We start from the raw sequence: 17,028 nt of genomic DNA on the forward strand, positions 1-17,028 counted from the left end.
CTTATCTTTACGTGCACTTTCACGGGAAACTTTCAATCCTAAGCTTACGCTTCTGTGCTGCGAATCCCCAAGGCTAGTCCATTTTTGCCCAGGAAATGCAAAATATTGTAATAGTAATCCATGACAAAATAGCCTGGATTTAATTCCCCTACCAAAAGTAACTATACTCAAAGGTTATGACTATTTGTCTTCCCCTACTTTGGGTGAATGATGGAGTGCTGATTGTTTCTCCAGGGGAGAAACTGGTCAAATAATTCATGAGCTAAAAAAAAGTTTTCTACTTACTTGCAAAGCTTTAGAAAGGATTCCTTGGTCCCTAATTGCCAACTGTGGCTCATGCCTGTAATCCCAGCACTTTGGGGGGCCGAGGTGGGTGGATCACCTGAGGTCAGGAGTTCGAGACCAGCCTGGCCAACATGGTTAAACCCCGTCTCTACTAAAAATATGAAAATTAGCTGGGCATGGTGGCACACGCCAGTAATCCCAGCTACTCAGGAGACTGAGGCACGTGAATCACTTGAACCTACAAGGCAGAGGTTGCAGTGAGGCGAGATCACACCACTGTATTCCAGCCTGGGCGACAGAGCATGACTCTGTCAAAAAAAAAAAAAAAACAAAAAACCAAAAAACAAAAACCAAAAAGTAACACTATAAAATGTCACAAGTGATGATTTTTAGAGAAACTAAAAGCCCTGTATCCTAATCAGTGTACTATCGAGAAAGCTACAAGTTATTTTCTGAATTTTTTGATCTAGACTCTTGAGCTCCTTAATATCTAATTCCTGAAATTACAGTAGTTTTACTTTTTACTAATTGTTTTTCTTTTTACTTTCTTCAAACAAATGAGCAAATAGAAACTTTTTACTAATTTAAAATAATCTACAAATAGCTAATTCAGAGTTAAGAATCACTGCTCCAAATAATAAAAACTGTAACCCAAATTTACATTAGATGTTATTGGGCCAAGGCATTTAATTATGAGTACTATATTTATTTAAATGTATAGCACTATGGTAGGTGTTACTAAGGCTATGAGGACATATATTTCCCTCCTTCCTTTAAGAGTAACAATGTAAACATGATAAAGAAAATATCACTAACCAGTTACTTCGTGCTATGTGCCAAGCATCTTCTAAAGGATTTACATACATCACGCTCTTTAAACTCTACCACAACCCTGAGACATACCGTCACTGACATTATTTGGTGGATGAGGAAACTTGCTCAAGAGAGAGACTAATTTCCTTGCCCAAGGTCAAAGACTATGTACCACAGAACCAGCTTATGGGCAAATAATCTAGGGAGGATAACACAGATACATACGAAAAATAAACTAATACAACAGCATGCTAGCCAAGTTATGTTAGTTTTAGAAATTGATTATATGCCAAAAGGCCCCTAAATGCTCTTTTTTTTTGAGATGGAGGTTTGCTCTTATTGCCCAAGCTGTAGTGTAATGTAGTGCAATCTTGGCTCAGTACAACCTCTGCCTCCTGGGTTCAAGTCATTCTCTGGCCTCAGACTCTAGAGCTCCCAAGTAGCTGGGATTACAGGGAGTCGCAACCATGCCCCGCTAATTTTTGTATTTTTAGTAGAGATGGGGTTTCACCATGTTGGCCAGACTGGTTTTGAACTCCTGACCTCAGGTGATCCACCTGCCTCCAGCATCCCAAAGTGTTGGGATTACAGGCATGAGCCACTGTACCTGCGCACCCCCCACCCCCTCCTCCACCCAGATGTTCTTATTCTCTGCCTTCTGTTTTCCAAAATCCTCTTTTCCCCAGAAGGTAACCTGAACAAGATGAGGTTGGGCAGTGCTGGGTGAAGCAGCCACATGTCTGTACTGCACGCCTGCAGAGCTGTAGGCTGTACCTGCAGTGTGCAGAGGAGTCCTTCTAATTTTGCTCTCTGTCTTCCAGGCATCTGGGCAAACAGTGAGCAGGTACTGGAGGATCAGAGGGTCGCCTTCTCGACTGGCAATGTGGAAACTGTTCCAGCCATCTTTGTTCTTCAGGAGTGGATTGGCGCCATGTTCCACCAGCTCCTGGATCACCCCCAGGTTCTTCCTTGTGCAGGCCATCATCAGAGGAGTCCTAAGGCCAACCAGGAGAAGCTGTCAGATGGAAGCAGCTGAGACATTAGAAGCCAGGGGCCAGGTCTTCAAAACACACACATCCTTGGCACAGATAGGAAACCTAGAGGGTTGGGGCTCTGGCAGGCAGGAAAACAGCTTTGACCGGCGACCTCTGTGCCTTCTGTGAGGACCCTGGGAGAAATAATAAGGGGAAAATGATTGTAACGAATGTGTACCTAGAGGAGAGGGTGCCTGGGAGACAAAGCTGCTTATGAGCTAGTTCACAGGAGAGCAGTGAATTGGGGCAGAGTTAAGAAAACCCACAGACAACCCTCAAAACAACCGGGTCTATTCCCCTGCCCCAGTGGGGAAGACGTACTTCCCCATGTTCCTAAAGAGGTTCACACCCTCTAACGAACCTGACCTAGTGAGTACTGAAATCAGCGTCAATCTAACAAATGAAATGCAATTGGCTTGTGTGATGGTGTGGTTTGACTGTGGTGGTTATCCAAGGCTGCACGTATGTGATACAGCTGCACAGTGCTCTACACACACAAGTGCGTGAATAACTCAGGAATTCTGGGTATTGATTGGAGCAATGTCAACTGAAACCATGCATTGATGCAGAAGTAACTGAGCTAAATGTCTCCAGAACGTCGCATCCAGGAGCTATCTGTATAGTGCACACACTTCATTGTTTGGTAACATTCTGTCTGGTTATATTCTACATTATTCTGTGCTCTAGAAAGGGAGGTGACTGGCCGGGTCAGTTAACCAACAAGGGCAAGAACGACAGACTCTGCAGGTCAACTGCGTTTTAAGGGAAAGTTGGGCAGGAGGTCCCTGCCGCTGGGCAGGCCTGGGGTGAGACTAGGAGCTGAAAACAGCTATGGTGTCCGAGGGGACGGAGAAGCACAAGGAACTCGCTACGACTCTGCGGGTAGAGACGAGGCTGGGTGTCTCCACACCTACCAGTCGGCCTTCTTCAGGCAGTCGACCGCTGCCCCCCGGCCCAGCAGGTAGCGCACGCACTCTCGGTGGCCCATGGAGGCCGCCTCGTGCAGAGGCCGCTTGTAGTCTCGATTGGTGGCCTCGATGTCCATGCCCCAGGCCTCGGCCAGATAGGCTAGCACGTCCCGATGCCCGTGGCGCGCGGCGCAGTGCAGGAGGGTATCCCCGGCTGGCCCCGGGCAGCCCCCGGCCGCCTGCAGCTCCTCCTGCAGGGCGCGCAGCCGGCCCTCCTGCACCAGCCTGTAGAGGCGCCGCGGGTCCCCGGGCTGGGCCATCGCTGCGGGTCGGGCCAGGCTGTGCGGGACGGCGGCGGGCGGGACACCGGCGGCCGGGCAGGGAGAGGCCGAGGGCGAGTGGGACTTTCCGCCTCTTCGCGCAACCTGCCCCGCGCGCCCCGGACCCGGCAGAACCGCCTCTCACGCCCCCGGCCTTGTCCCCGGCAGACCTGCCTCCTCACGCCCCCGGCCTAGACCGCAGGCCGGCTGCCCCCTCACAACCCCGGCCTGCCCCGCATGGGAGAAGCCGCGGTCCCGGGCACCGGGCGGTTTTTCTTCAGGGACGGGGCGGTCCGGGGTGAGCGCGGAGGGGCCTGGGGATCCGAGAGCACTCGAGTCCGCCGTCCTGGAGCTGTCGGGGCCGATTCAGGACTGAACACGTGAAAGAGTGGGACGCGCCATTACACCGCAAAGACCGAAAAGGAGGGTCCGGCAGGGCGCGCACAGCCTCGCCCCGCGCCGGGCAGGGTGGCTCCTGAGGCAGCCAGGCCAAGCGTGACCTGCCCCACGCGCGTCCTCAGGGCCGCCCTAGCCTCCAGCCGCTGGGGACCGGCGTTCCTGCGCTCCGCCCCAGTCCCCGCCCTTCGACAGTCGCGACTCCGCGGGAACCCGGGCAGCTCGAAGGAACTCTGGGAAAGTTTCTCCGCTCCGCCCCGGCCCGAGCGGAAGCGCAGATGGGGCGTGGCCCGGTAGCAGTGGCCGCGCCCCCATCGATTGCGCATTTCGATTGGCCTTAGGGGCCGTCCGTCAGCACGCCCCCTCCGGTCTCGTGTCCCGATTGGTCACAATGGCCGTCTGTCTGGCTCCGGCGGCGGGCGCTTCCCGGGGCTGCGGCGAGGCGGAGCTCGCGGAGGAAGTCGGCGGGCGTCTCGGGTTCCAGGTCCCGGCCAGAGGAGGAGCTAGCTGCTGGGGGACGCTGGGCTGGGCGGCCGGCGGCGCGGGCCCGGCGGCGGCGGCGGCGGCGGCGGCGGGGCCCGGGTCCGGAGCGCCACAGTGCGTGAGGCAGCAGACGTGGCAGGGAGTGTGGGAGGGGCTCCGCCGTGTGGAAAACTTAACCTTCGGTGTCCTGCGCTGGGGGTCCGGGCCCGGGGTGGGGCAGCGGGGGTCCGGGGAGCGCGAGGCTGGGCTCGGGCAAGCGCGGGCGTGGAGGCTCTGCCACCCGGGCCGTGGGCAGGTGGAGGGCACGGCGGGGGTGCGTGGGGGAGGCCAGGGCGCTCACTGAGCTCGTTCGGGAGCGGCCCCCGCGCTGCCCCCCAAGGCCAGGAAGGCTCAGCGTGTGGGTCCTCGGGGCTGGAGGGGCACGCGCGAGGACGTGGCCTCGGCTGCTGGCAGGCCAGCTTTCCCGTCTACTGTGACGTTTTGACCTTGGGCAAGTCATTTTTCGCTGCCCTCTGCCCCTGTGTCATCGGTAGCTTCTCTGTCCCTCACCTGAGCATGGGAAGCCTAAGGCGATATGGGAGGTCTGGCGCTGGTGGAGGGCACGGCGAGAGCTGGGTAGGCTGTGGGTGATGGAAGAGATCAGTAGGTATTGGGTTCCTTACCCGGTCTGATTAGGTGCCAGTCACTTAACCTCTCCGTGTTTTCAGTTCCTTTAGGGAGTAGAATGGGAGTCGCTCCTATTTGCCAGGCCTAAAAACGAGTACCATTTGCATTTTTTATTGCACTTTGTGGTCCAAAGACAACCCTGTAAGGCATCAGTAGGGTTTTACAGGTGGGGAAGTGGAGGCCTAACGAAGTCAGTGACTTTCTTACAGAATTACAGGTGATAAAGTCTTCTGGAAGGCAGGATGGTAGCATGTGGTGAGCGTCCGTCAGCGTCTGCCCCTGTGGTAAAATGAGCGGAGATAAATGAAAAGACTTCTGGAATGGGCCCGTGAAGATAAGTCCGTTTTACTCCTGAGCAGATTGAGTTTCGTTAAGGTAACAGTGATGCGGATAAGCCGCTGGAGACAGAACTAGTCCAAGTGTCAGCTTTGCTGAGGTTATTGTTCTATCGTGCCTTGTCACTCAAAAAAATAAAAATAAAAAAAAAGAAAAAGGCATAAAAGTTGTTTGAAATGCACAAAAGTGTAGGGCGTGCCAAGCAAGGTTCTGACTGCTGCCGTTGAAGTTAGTGCAAATTGGAAGTTGAGGCACCTGGTAGTTTCATACTTTTTGCTTTTACCCCCACCACCCTCCTAGTTTCAGATGACTCTATCTTCTCTTGCATTATGTCTCTAGTCTCCCTGTTTTTTAAACATAGTTGAGACACATGAGTTCACAATAGGTTGGAATATATATATATTTTTGAGACAGAGTCTTGCTCTGTTGCTCATGCTGGAGTGCAGTGACACGATCTCGGCTTACTGCAACCTCCGCCTCCTGGGTTCAAGTGATTCTCCTGCCTTAACCTCCCAAGTAGCTGAGATTACAGGCGTGTGCCACCATGCTTGGCTGATTTTTTTGTATTTTTAGTAGAGACGGGGTTTCACCATGTTGGCCAGGCTGGTCTTTAAACTCCTGGCCTCAAGTGATTCACCCAGCTCAGTCTCCCAAATGCTGGGATTACAGATGTGAGCCACCATGCCTGGCTAGGTTGGAATATTTGAACCCAGGATAATTGGTTACTTCATTGGTGTTGCACATTCAGTTTGCCTCTTCTGTCTTCTCTATGAACTTATTTTGGTCTGTATCCCCCTTTGGATAACTAAATGATAATGTATGTGAATCTGTCCCGCAACTCCTGTAATTTTCTGGGGCAAAAGCTTGGTCTAGAGGGGTGGGATCTGAACAGTAAGCTAATGGATGGAGCTGTTTCCTGGGTCTTGCTGTTTTCCGGTTGGGCTGCTCATTTCTTTTGTGCAGGCTTTTGGAGGTTGTGGTCTGGCCTTTACTGTCACAACACATATAATGGTCATTGGCACTGACTTGCTCCCTGGCTCTCTTTCCTTTTCCTCCTGTTGTTTTTCATGAGTGTGCTATTCAGCATGCCCATCGGTACACTGATCATTTGACAGGTTTCCTGATTTGTGAGTGTGTGTGGACACCACTATTGGTATTAGATTTAGAATTCCAATTTTGGGTTTGTTGCCATCATCGTTTCTCTGCTTGTCTCATTCCTCTATCCCTCGTAGGCTGATTTTATTTGGAAACTGAATTTGGATTCTGTCTTTGCCTTTCTGGCTGTGAAATTACCTACTTTTAGAAAGCATCTCAAATCTTATATCTGTAACTGTCATTCACATGCCTTTTGAAGACCAGTCTCAGATTTCAGAGGACCTCCTGGAGCATAAACATGGTATTCCACAGATAACTTAAAAAATTATTTTTAAAACTGGGACTTTCAGCCTCCCTCTCACTCCGGGGGGAAAAAGTGATTAAAACACAAACACTGTTTGTCTTTTATTCCTTAACATGGTTAATGACATTAACATCTTTTTTAACATTCTACTAGAAATGCCAGTTATCCTTGTTGCTTTTTATCTTTTATGTTTCTCTTTCAGTCTTGTCAAACAAAGCTATGTTCTTACTCACCTGTCCTCTGCCCAGGGTCTGCTGCTCTCAGGCCTTTGCCAGCTCTCATATAGGTTGGTATGGGGGCTTTCTGACTTGTTTTCCTGACAATCTCCATGTCTCTCCACCTTCTATCCTTTTTCCCGAGTCACTGCCCTAAAGTGTAAATTTGATTGTGTAATGACCCTGCTTTAAAAATTGGATGAGGCCGGGTGTGGTGGCTGACGCCTGTAATCCTACCACTTTGGGAGGCCAAGGCGGGTGGAATCCCTGAGCTCAGGAGTTCTAGACCAGCCTGGGCAACACGGTGAAACCCTATCTCTACTACTAAAATACAAAAAATTAGCTGGGTGTGGCGGCGTGCACCTGTAGTTGCAGCTACTTGGGAGGCTGAAGCAGGAGAATCACTTGAACCTGAGAGGCAGAGGTTGCAGTGAGTGGAGATTGTGCCACTGCACCCTAGCCTGGACCACAGACAGAGTGAGCCTCCGTCTCAAAAAAATAATAATAATAATAATAATTGGATGATATCTTGAAGCTCCTACCGGATAAAGTCCAATTTCTTTTTTTGAAGCCCAGTTTCTTTATCATTATGTGTAAGGACTTTTGTAGTCTGTGGCTCCAAATTCCTTTTCCAGCCTTGTCTCCTGTCATTCCTCATCAGGGAACCTCTTGTTTTGATGAAGCCCAGCTTTCCTGCCACATGCCTTTGTATTTTTGCACACATTTTCTTCCGCCTTACTGAATCCCACAATTCTTTCAAGGCTCAACTCTTCATAAAGTAAAGCCTTTTTCAACTTGCCTAACTCTGTTTACGTTTCTTTACTATCACAACACTTCATGCATGCATTTATGTGGTGGTTATATTGCTTGATGTTTAGTAACTTGTGTTTGTTTTGGTAGCCGCCTTATGGGTAGGCTTATTCAGTTTTGTATCACTAATGTCTAAAATAGCATTTAACACCAAGGATACCACAAGACAAAGCCCTCACGGAGTTTATAATGAATCTGAGACATAGCAGATACGTAAAAGTAGTTGTGGAATGAATTGACCGTAGAAAAAACCCTTCAAATATATAAAATTATATTCTAGACCATAAGTAGTGATCTTTCTCATGTTTTTTTTTTTTTTTTTTTTTTTTTTTGAGACAGAGTCTCGCTCTGTCGCCCAGGCTGGAGTGCAGTGGCGCGATCTCGGCTCACTGCAAGCTCCGCCTCCCGGGTTCACGCCATTCTCCTGCCTCAGCCTCCCGAGTAGCTGGGACTACAGGCGCCCACAACCGCGCCCGGCTAATTTTTTGTATTTTTAGTAGAGACGGGGTTTCACCGTGGTCTCGATCTCCTGACCTTGTGATCCGCCCGCCTCGGCCTCCCAAAGTGCTGGGATTACAGGCGTGAGCCACCGCGCCCGGCCTCTCATGTTTTTCACACATTCCTTCCTTTCCTTAGGAAAAACATAGACTGGAAAGCCCCGCCCATCCTTGTTGGCTGTCATACATGAGTGCTGTCTCCAAGGGAGTCATAGGTGTCTCAGATGTGAGAGGATCCCGGGGAGATTGAGCTTACTACCTGGGAACGTGTGGATTTCTGGAGAAGCAGGCTGTGGTAGCCTGGCTGTGCGTCAGTGAATACCCGGGAAGGGAGCTGGAGCTCTATTTTGCTTGCTTTCTGTATTTGTTTCTTTTAGAGCTAATGGGGACACAATATTTTCAAGTTTTTCCATTTCAGGTCTATGGCATTTAGTGGTATTTTCCTTATAGTTATGTTTTCCAAATACTTTTCAATTTCTTTGGTTCTGACATTTCACAATGATTTTTTAAAAAATGTAATATGGAAATTAAACTTGAGGTTTTCAGAAGCTGCTTTCAAGGTTTCTAGATGCAGAGAAAAGAATATCACCGTAGGAAGTGCACTGGACTAGGGGAGTCAGGAGACCCGGGTTCTTGCGTTGGCGCCGTCACTCATGAGCTACGAGGTGAATTCAGGCGAGTCCTCCCGGAGCCCCAGTTTAATCATGGCACAATTATAGGATTGCTTTGAGGCTCAAATGAGAATATAGGGAAGAACTGCAAAAGCTGTAAAGCACTTCGGAGCTATCGGATAGCGGAGAGCTTCAAAACCAAGGAAGACAGCCTACACTGTAGAAGAAGTGCTGCAGCTGTGCATTTATTCGTTTAATCAGCAATTATTTATGAAGCAATGTATGTTGCATGCTGGGTGTAAGTACCTCTCTACTCCTTCCCACTAGAACAGAGAGCTTTTAGTCTGGGATGGAAGATGTATTAAATACAGACTTATACAAATAATTGTTACTAATATAAAATGTAATACATCGCAATTATATTAAAACAATAATTTGTATAAGACATGTTAAATGCACACTTAGCCAAAGAATTGTTACAAGTATCTCGGATGCGTGGGGTGGTTTTATTCCTGCGAAGTGCTTCCTGCCTTGAGTGAATACTTTTATGGTGCTGGAGTTGAGAGATAACACAGTTAACTGTTGAAATTGGGCCATTCCCATTTCACAGGCTGCCATTGGACCTGTGGAGTGCCTGAGTCATTGTGATAATGGGCCACATTGCAGGACCCCTGGGCCATCTCCACAGGAGATGCCAGAGGACAAGTGCCCACTTGCTGATCTTCACGGAGCACCCTGAAAGTAAGAGGCATGTGGGAAACTGACCAGGGTGGTTAGCTGACTCCGAAATTGTCCAGAGGGCAACACTGCCCTCTGTGGATATTTGTTAAAGTTGGGTATGGTATTATAGCAGTTTCTCCAGTCAGGTATCTTGTACTAGAGAGTCAAATTGATTTTTTTTTTTTTTTTTTTTTTTTTTTTTTTTGAGACAGAGTCTCGCGCTGTGTCACCCAGGCTGGAGTGCAGTGGCGCGATCTGGGTTCACTGCAAGCTCCGCCTCTCAGGTTCACGCCATTCTCCTGCCTCAGCCTCCGAGTAGCTGGGACTACAGGCGCCCGCCACCACGCCCGGCTAGTTTTTTTGTATTTTTAGTAGAGACGGGGTTTCACCATGTTAGCCAGGATGGTCTCGATCTCCTGACCTCGTGATCCACCCGCCTCGGCCTCCCAAAGTGCTGGGATTACAGGCTTGAGCCACCGCGCCCGGCCAAATTGATTTTTTTTTTTTTTTTTTTTTGAGACGGAGTCTCGCTCTGTCGCCCAGGCCGGAGTGCAGTGGCCGGATCTCAGCTCACTGCAAGCTCCGCCTCCCGGGTTCACGCCATTCTCCGGCCTCAGCCTCCCGAGTAGCTGGGACTACAGGCGCCCGCCATCTCGCCCGGCTATTTTTTTTTTGTATTTCTTAGTAGAGACGGGGTTTCACTGTGTTCGCCAGGATGGTCTCGATCTCCTGACCTCGTGATCCGCCCATCTCGGCCTCCCAAAGTGCTGGGATTACAGGCTTGAGCCACCGCGCCCGGCCTGATTTTTTTTTTAAAAGCAATTATTTAATAACAATTTTTTCCTTCCAGGAATTCTAAGTACTTATTGTCTTCATCTTGTCCATTTAGGTCTGTAATCTATAAGTTTTAAAGGACCTTTTGGTATGAATGCTGACTAGTAAAGGTAGGGGAAGAAAGGAAATTATTTGGTATCCATTTCAAATGATCCTGAATGGTTAGGGTAAGCTTTGCTGCATTAACAAATAGATCCAGATATGTAATGGCCTCACAGTAGAAGTTTATTTTTCAATCCCATAGCAATCTAAGGAGGCTGCAGGTCATGGTGGTGGTTGGAGCTTGTGTGTGTAGGTGTGGGGAGGGTTCTCTTTAAAGCAGTAGTCCGAGGATTGAGGCTGCTGGAGGCTCTTCTATTTCGAACACCCAGCTTCTAAGGATGTCCTGGGAATCAGCTTCCCAGTTAAGAGGAAGAGGAGAAGAGTGAAGGGCAGGTCTGGAAGAGGTGTGCACTGCTGCTGTTCCCACTGCATTGGCTGGCAGCCGGCGGTAAGGCAACGTCCACTGCACACAGGACGGGGAAGTATGGCCTGGCTGTGTGCTCAGGGAGAAGAGCAACAACATGCTTTGCAGCAAAACCTGAAACACTCAGTTTCACTTTCTGTGACTTGTTTTGTAAGTTGTTTTCAATAAAGAAGATTAAAAAAAGAAGGCAGGCAAATGAAAGCATAGGAGAGGAGTGGCAGACACGCAGTTCTCGTTCCGTGAGTGCGGGAGTGTCTCTTATTTCCCGCTTGTGCACTTAGAGGGATGAGGGGATAGATGTGGTCCCTTCCTTTCAGTTCCCAGTAGTAGAGTTCTTGTAAGGACTCATTCAGGGGAGACTGATAAGGGTCTCCTCTCCATCGGGGACCTCACCAGGGCGTGGAGTGGGTCAGCGTGGGCTGGAAGGGGATAGGCTGTCATCAAGGTGAAGAGATTTGAGGGGTGGTGGAGGGCTAAACTCCACATCTGACCACTTCGAAGTCAGCAAAGGCCAGGAATTGCTGAGGTAGGGCTAAAAGCTGAGGGTTGGCAAAGAGGTGAGTCCTAGAATGGGGACCCCTGGGATGGAGGACAGAGAAGTCACACAGTTAGAAAGCCGTCTCAGAAAAGGCAGTGTGGGAATGAGCTTACTTAAGCCTGGGGAATATTCGTTTGACAAAATGGTTTGTGTTGTTCTGGTTTTTCTGCCGTGACACCTGAGGGCTCTAACACGTTTCTGTTGGTAATTGTGGAAGACAGTGTCCAAGGGTGGGGGCACAGATGCCCAATTTGGTGTGTGGGAGACCAATTTCAACAACTCTGGGGGCCTTGTAGAGTTTGCAAAGCCCCATAAGTGATTCTAATCTCTCTGCACCCACAAGAACCCCTAGTTTAGACACAGCTTCCCTTTATCTGTGGTTGTTCACAACAGATAACTTCACTCCCTAAAGAATCACAAGCAGCTTCTAACAGTAAATGCCCTTTATGGGAGGTGTAAAGTGCACTTGCTATGTAGGGAGGGAGGCATACCATGAGCTTTGGGTGACTCAGGGATGGAGGATTTTTATGGAAGAAGTAGCATTTGAGCATCTTTATTTTGATAAAATTATTTTTGAACTGCTTTTTAAAAAGGTATATTAGGGAGAACAGAATAGAAGGGTGATTAGAATTCTAGTGTAGTGTTTTGGTTTTATTTTTAACCATTTAGCAAGAACATTAATGCCGTTAAAACAAAACTGATGTGCCTTTTAGGAGACACTCAGATTGGTGTGGTAGTCACACATTTCTGCTGACGCTTCTGTTGCTAGGTGTTGACATAGATTTAGAGATAGGTGTTGTCACCCTCAATGTGAGTGGCTCGAGTACTTACATATATATTGTCTCATTCTCTGAATTCAGCGTGGCAGGTTATTATAATCCTCATTTTCATAAGCAAGGCTTTGGCGATGAATATACCTGCCAAGTGTGGGTCTTCTCCTGCACCCCACAGCCTCGGAGGGGCTTTAAGGGAACATTAAGTATAATGCCTGCAATTGCAGAGGAGGTGGACACAGGGCTCCTGACTCCCAGTTCACGGCATCACAGCACCTGTCTCTGAGACCAGAGATACAGTTTAGTTTTCCTGACCTCCAGCTGACATCAGTAAAGTGATTTTTGATACATATATCCAATAAGTCCAAGGGGTGGGGGATCCAATAAAAGTGTTAATAAAAATCCAATAAAAGTACCAGCTCTTCCCCCAGCCAAGCTATGGCTGGTAACGCCATTCCAGATATGTGATATAGGTTACTCGTCTTAGTGCACAGAGGCCAGATCGCCAGTCTAAGCGCCCCTCCCCCAGGGCTGAACCTTAACTCCTCCCAGGGTGGCTTCATGCCAGAACATACTGGAATATACTGGAACTCCCTCGAAGCAGAACACAGTGTTCCAACACTCCCATTAGCGCTTTCTGTTACTCCTGTGTCTTTGTTGGATTTTTGCAAACACTTAATCTTTGCAACAAGCATATTGGATTCAGATGTATTTTCTGAGATAAATACATAAATAAAAATATATCCTGTTCATATTACCTTTTCCAAAGCAGTTCCTTTTGGGACTGAACATTTTTGATGTTCTGTCATCAGTCTGTTGTGAGGTACCAGGGAGGTCTCCCTGTGGGAGCAGTTCTACAATATATGCCTAGGGATTAGAGTATAGGCTCCTGGACCTCCCAACTGAACTCTTCTCCCTGCTCCTCACCCTCCTTGACCCACTCAGTATTCACAGAACGTGTGCTGCCTCAGTCCATTCGGGCTGGTATAACAAAATACCATAACTGGGCCGCTTATAAGCAGAAGTCTGTCTCTCACAGATGTGGAGGCTGGAAGTCCAAGATCAAGGTGCCAGCAGATTTGGTGTCTGGTGAGGGCCGCTTCCTGGTTCATAGATGGCACCTTCTCTTTGTGTCCTATATGTTGGCAGGAGTAAGGGAGCTCTCTGGGACCTCTCTTATAAGGGCACTAATCCCGTTTGTGGGGACTTCACCCTCGTGACCTTATCACTTCCTAGAATCCCTCTTTTTTTTTTTTTTTTTTTGAGACACAGTCTCTCTCCATTGCCCAGGCTGGAGTGCAGTGGCACAATCTTGGGTCACTGCAGCCTCCACCTCCCAGGTTCAAGTGATTCTGGGGCCTCAGCCTCCTGAGTAGCTGGGGTTACAGGTGCCTGCCACCACACCTGGCTAGTTTTTATATTTTTAGTAAAGATGGGGTTTCACCATGTTGCCAGGCTGGTCTTGAACTCTAGACCTCAAGTGATCCACCTGCCTTGGCCTCTCAAAGTGCTGGGATTACAGGCGTGAGCCACCATGCCTGGCCCAGAGCCCCACCTCTTCATGCCATCACCTTGGGGGTGAGGATTTCAGTGTGTGGATTTTCAGGAACATGAACATTGAATCCATGGCACAGACTATGTGTCTGGCTCCACGCTGTCTACATACAGAGTTACGGCAGTGAACAAGGTGGGCTAGCTGCTTACCTTGGGGCATGCGTACTGTCTTTTTGACTCTCAGGCATTTGATTGAGACATCTCCATATAGTTGATGGTCATTATCAATGCACTGTTGTTACAGTGAGGTGGCTGCAGAAGGCTTCAATAAAGCCATTCTTCCATACTTCACAAAAAACGTTCCAGGGTTCACCCTGCATGTGTAAGTACCTCTTCTATACAAATCTGCCAGCCTCTGTTTGTAGCCATTTCCAAAAGCCAAGTGTAGAAGGCCGTCACAGATTTGGGTGGGCGTCAGACCCTTCAACTGAGCCTAATTTTCTCACTGGTTATGTGCCTTTTCATTGACTTTCAGAAGGCTTCTGGGACCTGACACACCATTCAGCTAAGCAGGCCTGCAGCTGGCCTGAGGTCCCGGGTCTCAGATTTGAGTGGTTTGACGTTGATCTTGCTGCTTTGTGATTTTTTTTTTTTCCTTCATGATTTTATCCATGAAAGCTTTTCCTCTGCAGGCCAGTTTGGCAGTAGATGTTCACCTCCTATTTAAGTGAGATATTCTCTATTGGTAACTTTCTTTAGTGAGTGTCTCCAGTTATTTATTTTATTTTATTTTTTCCTTTTTTCCTTACCCTTCAGCAGGACACATAGTGTCTCCAGTTCTAATTATAGATACCGTACTGACCAGCTCTGAAGCAATTGGGACTGTTTGAGGAGAAAGAAAAGCAGGCATGAGTCCAGTGTCTTGGATCTGTAGGGCCTGTGGATTTGCTGCTGGGAATCCTGCAGCCACTCCTGCTGTTGAGCCGTGTGCGGGACACCTCACCCAGGATTTTCGAGTGTTCTAGAAGCCATGTTGCTGCTGTCCCGTATTTCTTTTGCCGATATGCCCAGAGGTCCCCATTCAGGCAAAATAGTCCTTGGGATATATTTGTAATACGAAGGGTTTTGAACAGAGGAAATAAAATTTCATGTCTTATTTTTTAAAAAGAGAACAATAAGACTTTATGTTTTCTTTCTAATGTAGAAAACTTCAAATTTGGTTTTTAATGTAGAAACACTTCACATTCATAGTTTGTTACTGTGTGAATAAGACGATGTGCTGTTGTTTTACTCTAGATAAACTGGTCAGCAACATTACAGAACCAGCACAAACCAGCACAAAACCATCAAAGTGGAGGGGTGTTTGGTTTTCTGTCCATAATAAGCGAGCCATGTTACTGGTTAGTTTAGAAGGGTGTTTCCAGTAATACAGAATTGGCTGTAATTGGGCTGCTAGTACACTTCCTGCTTTGCCATTAGGCGGCATCTTTTTTTTTTTTTTTTTTTTTTTTTTGAGACGGAGTCTCGCTCTGTCGCCCAGGCTGGAGTGCAGTGGCCGAATCTCAGCTCACTGCAAGCTCCGCCTCCCAGGTTCACGCCATTCTCCTGCCTCAGACTCCCGAGTAGCTGGGACTACAGGCGCCCGCCACCTCGCCCGGCTAGTTTTTTGTATTTTTTAGTGGAGACGGGGTTTCACCATGTTAGCCCATGTTGGGATGGTCTCGATCTCCTGACCTCGTGATCCGCCCGTCTCGGCCTCCCAAAGTGCTGGGATTACAGGCTTGAGCCACTGCGCTCGGCCAGTTTTTTTGTATTTTTTAGTAGAGACGGGGTTTCACCGTGTTAGCCAGGATGGTCTCGATCTCCTGACCTCGTGATCCGCCCGTCTCGGCCTCCCAAAGTGCTGGGATTACAGGCTTGAGCCACCGCGCCCGGCCTAGGTGGCATCTTTATAATTTGAAAGATATTTCAACGTCTTATGCAAGCTACTCACATAAACCTCGTTAAATAGAGGGAACAGGTAAGTTTGTGTGCCTGCAGTTGGATAATTTGACAGACAGTTTTGAGCATTTTTTCTCATCTGTTCCTGGTGACACCTCTCAGACTTAGACGAGATCACGCACGTTCAGGGTGGGATGGCCGTAGACCTATCAGACTTAGAGACCTGAGGTGCCCTGAAGCCATAGAGCTACCAAGTGGCCAGCTGAGGGCGCCAGCCCAGCTCTCTTGCCAGGCCCTCCGCCCACTCACCGCGCTGTGCTGTGCTGCTTCGTGAGAGTGAGTGCATTTGTGAGTGCTGGGGCCTGACACTCGTGGAGTCGCACCCAGCTTCTAAGGTCAGGTGGTTAGAAGATCTCCAGCATCCTTTCCGAGGGGCTCGCAGAACTGGTTTTGTGTGTTGAATTGATTTTGGAAAAGTCTTAAAAATGAAGTTTTTTTTAAAAAGCTGCTATTACACCTTGAAAAAGTTAACTGAAATTTGGAAGTGTGATTTCTGAATTAGCTAGGGAGGAATAATGAGAAAATATTGTAAACGATATCAACTAAACTCACTGAGGTCTTGGTTTTATGTATTTTCAAGCTTAAAGGAAATGTTGAGCTGGGCACAGTGGCTCACATCTGTAATCCTAGTACTTTGGGAGGCTGAGGTGGGCGGATCACTTGAGGCCAGGAGTTTGAGACCAGCCTGGCCAACATGTTAAAACCCTGTCTCTACTAAAGATACAAAAGTTAGCCGGGTGTGGTGGCGGGGCCTGTAGTCCCAGCTACTTGGGAGGCCGGGGCAAGAAGATCGCTTGAACTTAAGAGGTGAAGGTTGCAGTGAGCCAAGATTGTGTCACTGCACTCTAGCCTAAGCAACAGAGGGAGACTCGGTTTCAAAAAAAGAAAAAAGAAAAGAAATGTTGAGTGAGATTCTGGCATTTGATACCATAGTTTAGTGGTGGAGTATTCTTTTTTTTTTGAAACGGAGTTTCGCTCTTGTTGCCCTGGCTGGAGTGCAATGGCATGACCTCGGCTCACTGCAACCTCTGCCTTCCGCGTTCAAGCGATTCTCCTGCCTCAGCCTCCTGGGCGCATGCCACCATGCCCAGCTAATTTTTTATATTTTTAATAGAGACGGGGTTTCACTATGTTGGCCAGGCTGGTCTTGAACTCCTGACGTCACGTGATCCACCCGCCTCAGCCTCCCAAAGTGCTGGAATTACAGGTGTGAGACACTGTGCCCAGCCTAGTGGAGTATTTTTAGGACCTGTGAAAATATGATACCGATAGAACCTGATTTTATTCTCTTTTGACCATCTCCTATAAAGGCTAACTTTAATTCTTTTTTTTTTTTTTTTTTTTTTTGTGATAGAGTTTTACTCTGTTGTCCAGGCTGGAGTACAATGGCACAATCTGGGGTCACTGCAACCTCCACCTCCCGGGTTCA

General features: G+C 48.4%; 2 protein-coding genes across 5 annotated transcripts in view; one reads left to right on the plus strand and one right to left on the minus strand.

The window, feature by feature from the left end:
- ANKRD16 (ankyrin repeat domain 16) overlaps positions 1–3,974 on the minus strand; it is a 29,137-nt gene extending 25,163 nt beyond the window's left edge. For 3 of the 4 annotated variants that reach the window (XM_025395868.1, XM_025395869.1, XM_025395866.1), the window contains exons 1-2: positions 3,047–3,974; positions 1,873–2,093 (exon numbers count right to left, since the gene is read on the minus strand). In XM_025395868.1, coding sequence (XP_025251653.1) covers positions 1,873–2,093; positions 3,047–3,360 — 535 coding nt within the window. In that variant the 5' untranslated portion in view covers positions 3,361–3,974. The remainder of the gene's footprint in view (positions 1–1,872; positions 2,094–3,046) is intronic. The other variant, XM_025395867.1, reaches the window with a different exon arrangement.
- Positions 3,975–8,815: 4,841 nt separating this feature from the next.
- FBH1 (F-box DNA helicase 1) overlaps positions 8,816–17,028 on the plus strand; it is a 46,001-nt gene continuing 37,788 nt past the window's right edge. The window contains 4 exon segments of the mRNA XM_025395864.1: positions 8,816–8,837; positions 9,384–9,415; positions 9,417–9,436; positions 9,438–9,514. Coding sequence (XP_025251649.1) covers positions 8,816–8,837; positions 9,384–9,415; positions 9,417–9,436; positions 9,438–9,514 — 151 coding nt within the window.

Source organism: Theropithecus gelada, chromosome 9, assembly GCF_003255815.1.
Source record: "Theropithecus gelada isolate Dixy chromosome 9, Tgel_1.0, whole genome shotgun sequence".
In the NCBI taxonomy this organism is placed as follows: domain Eukaryota; kingdom Metazoa; phylum Chordata; class Mammalia; order Primates; family Cercopithecidae; genus Theropithecus; species Theropithecus gelada.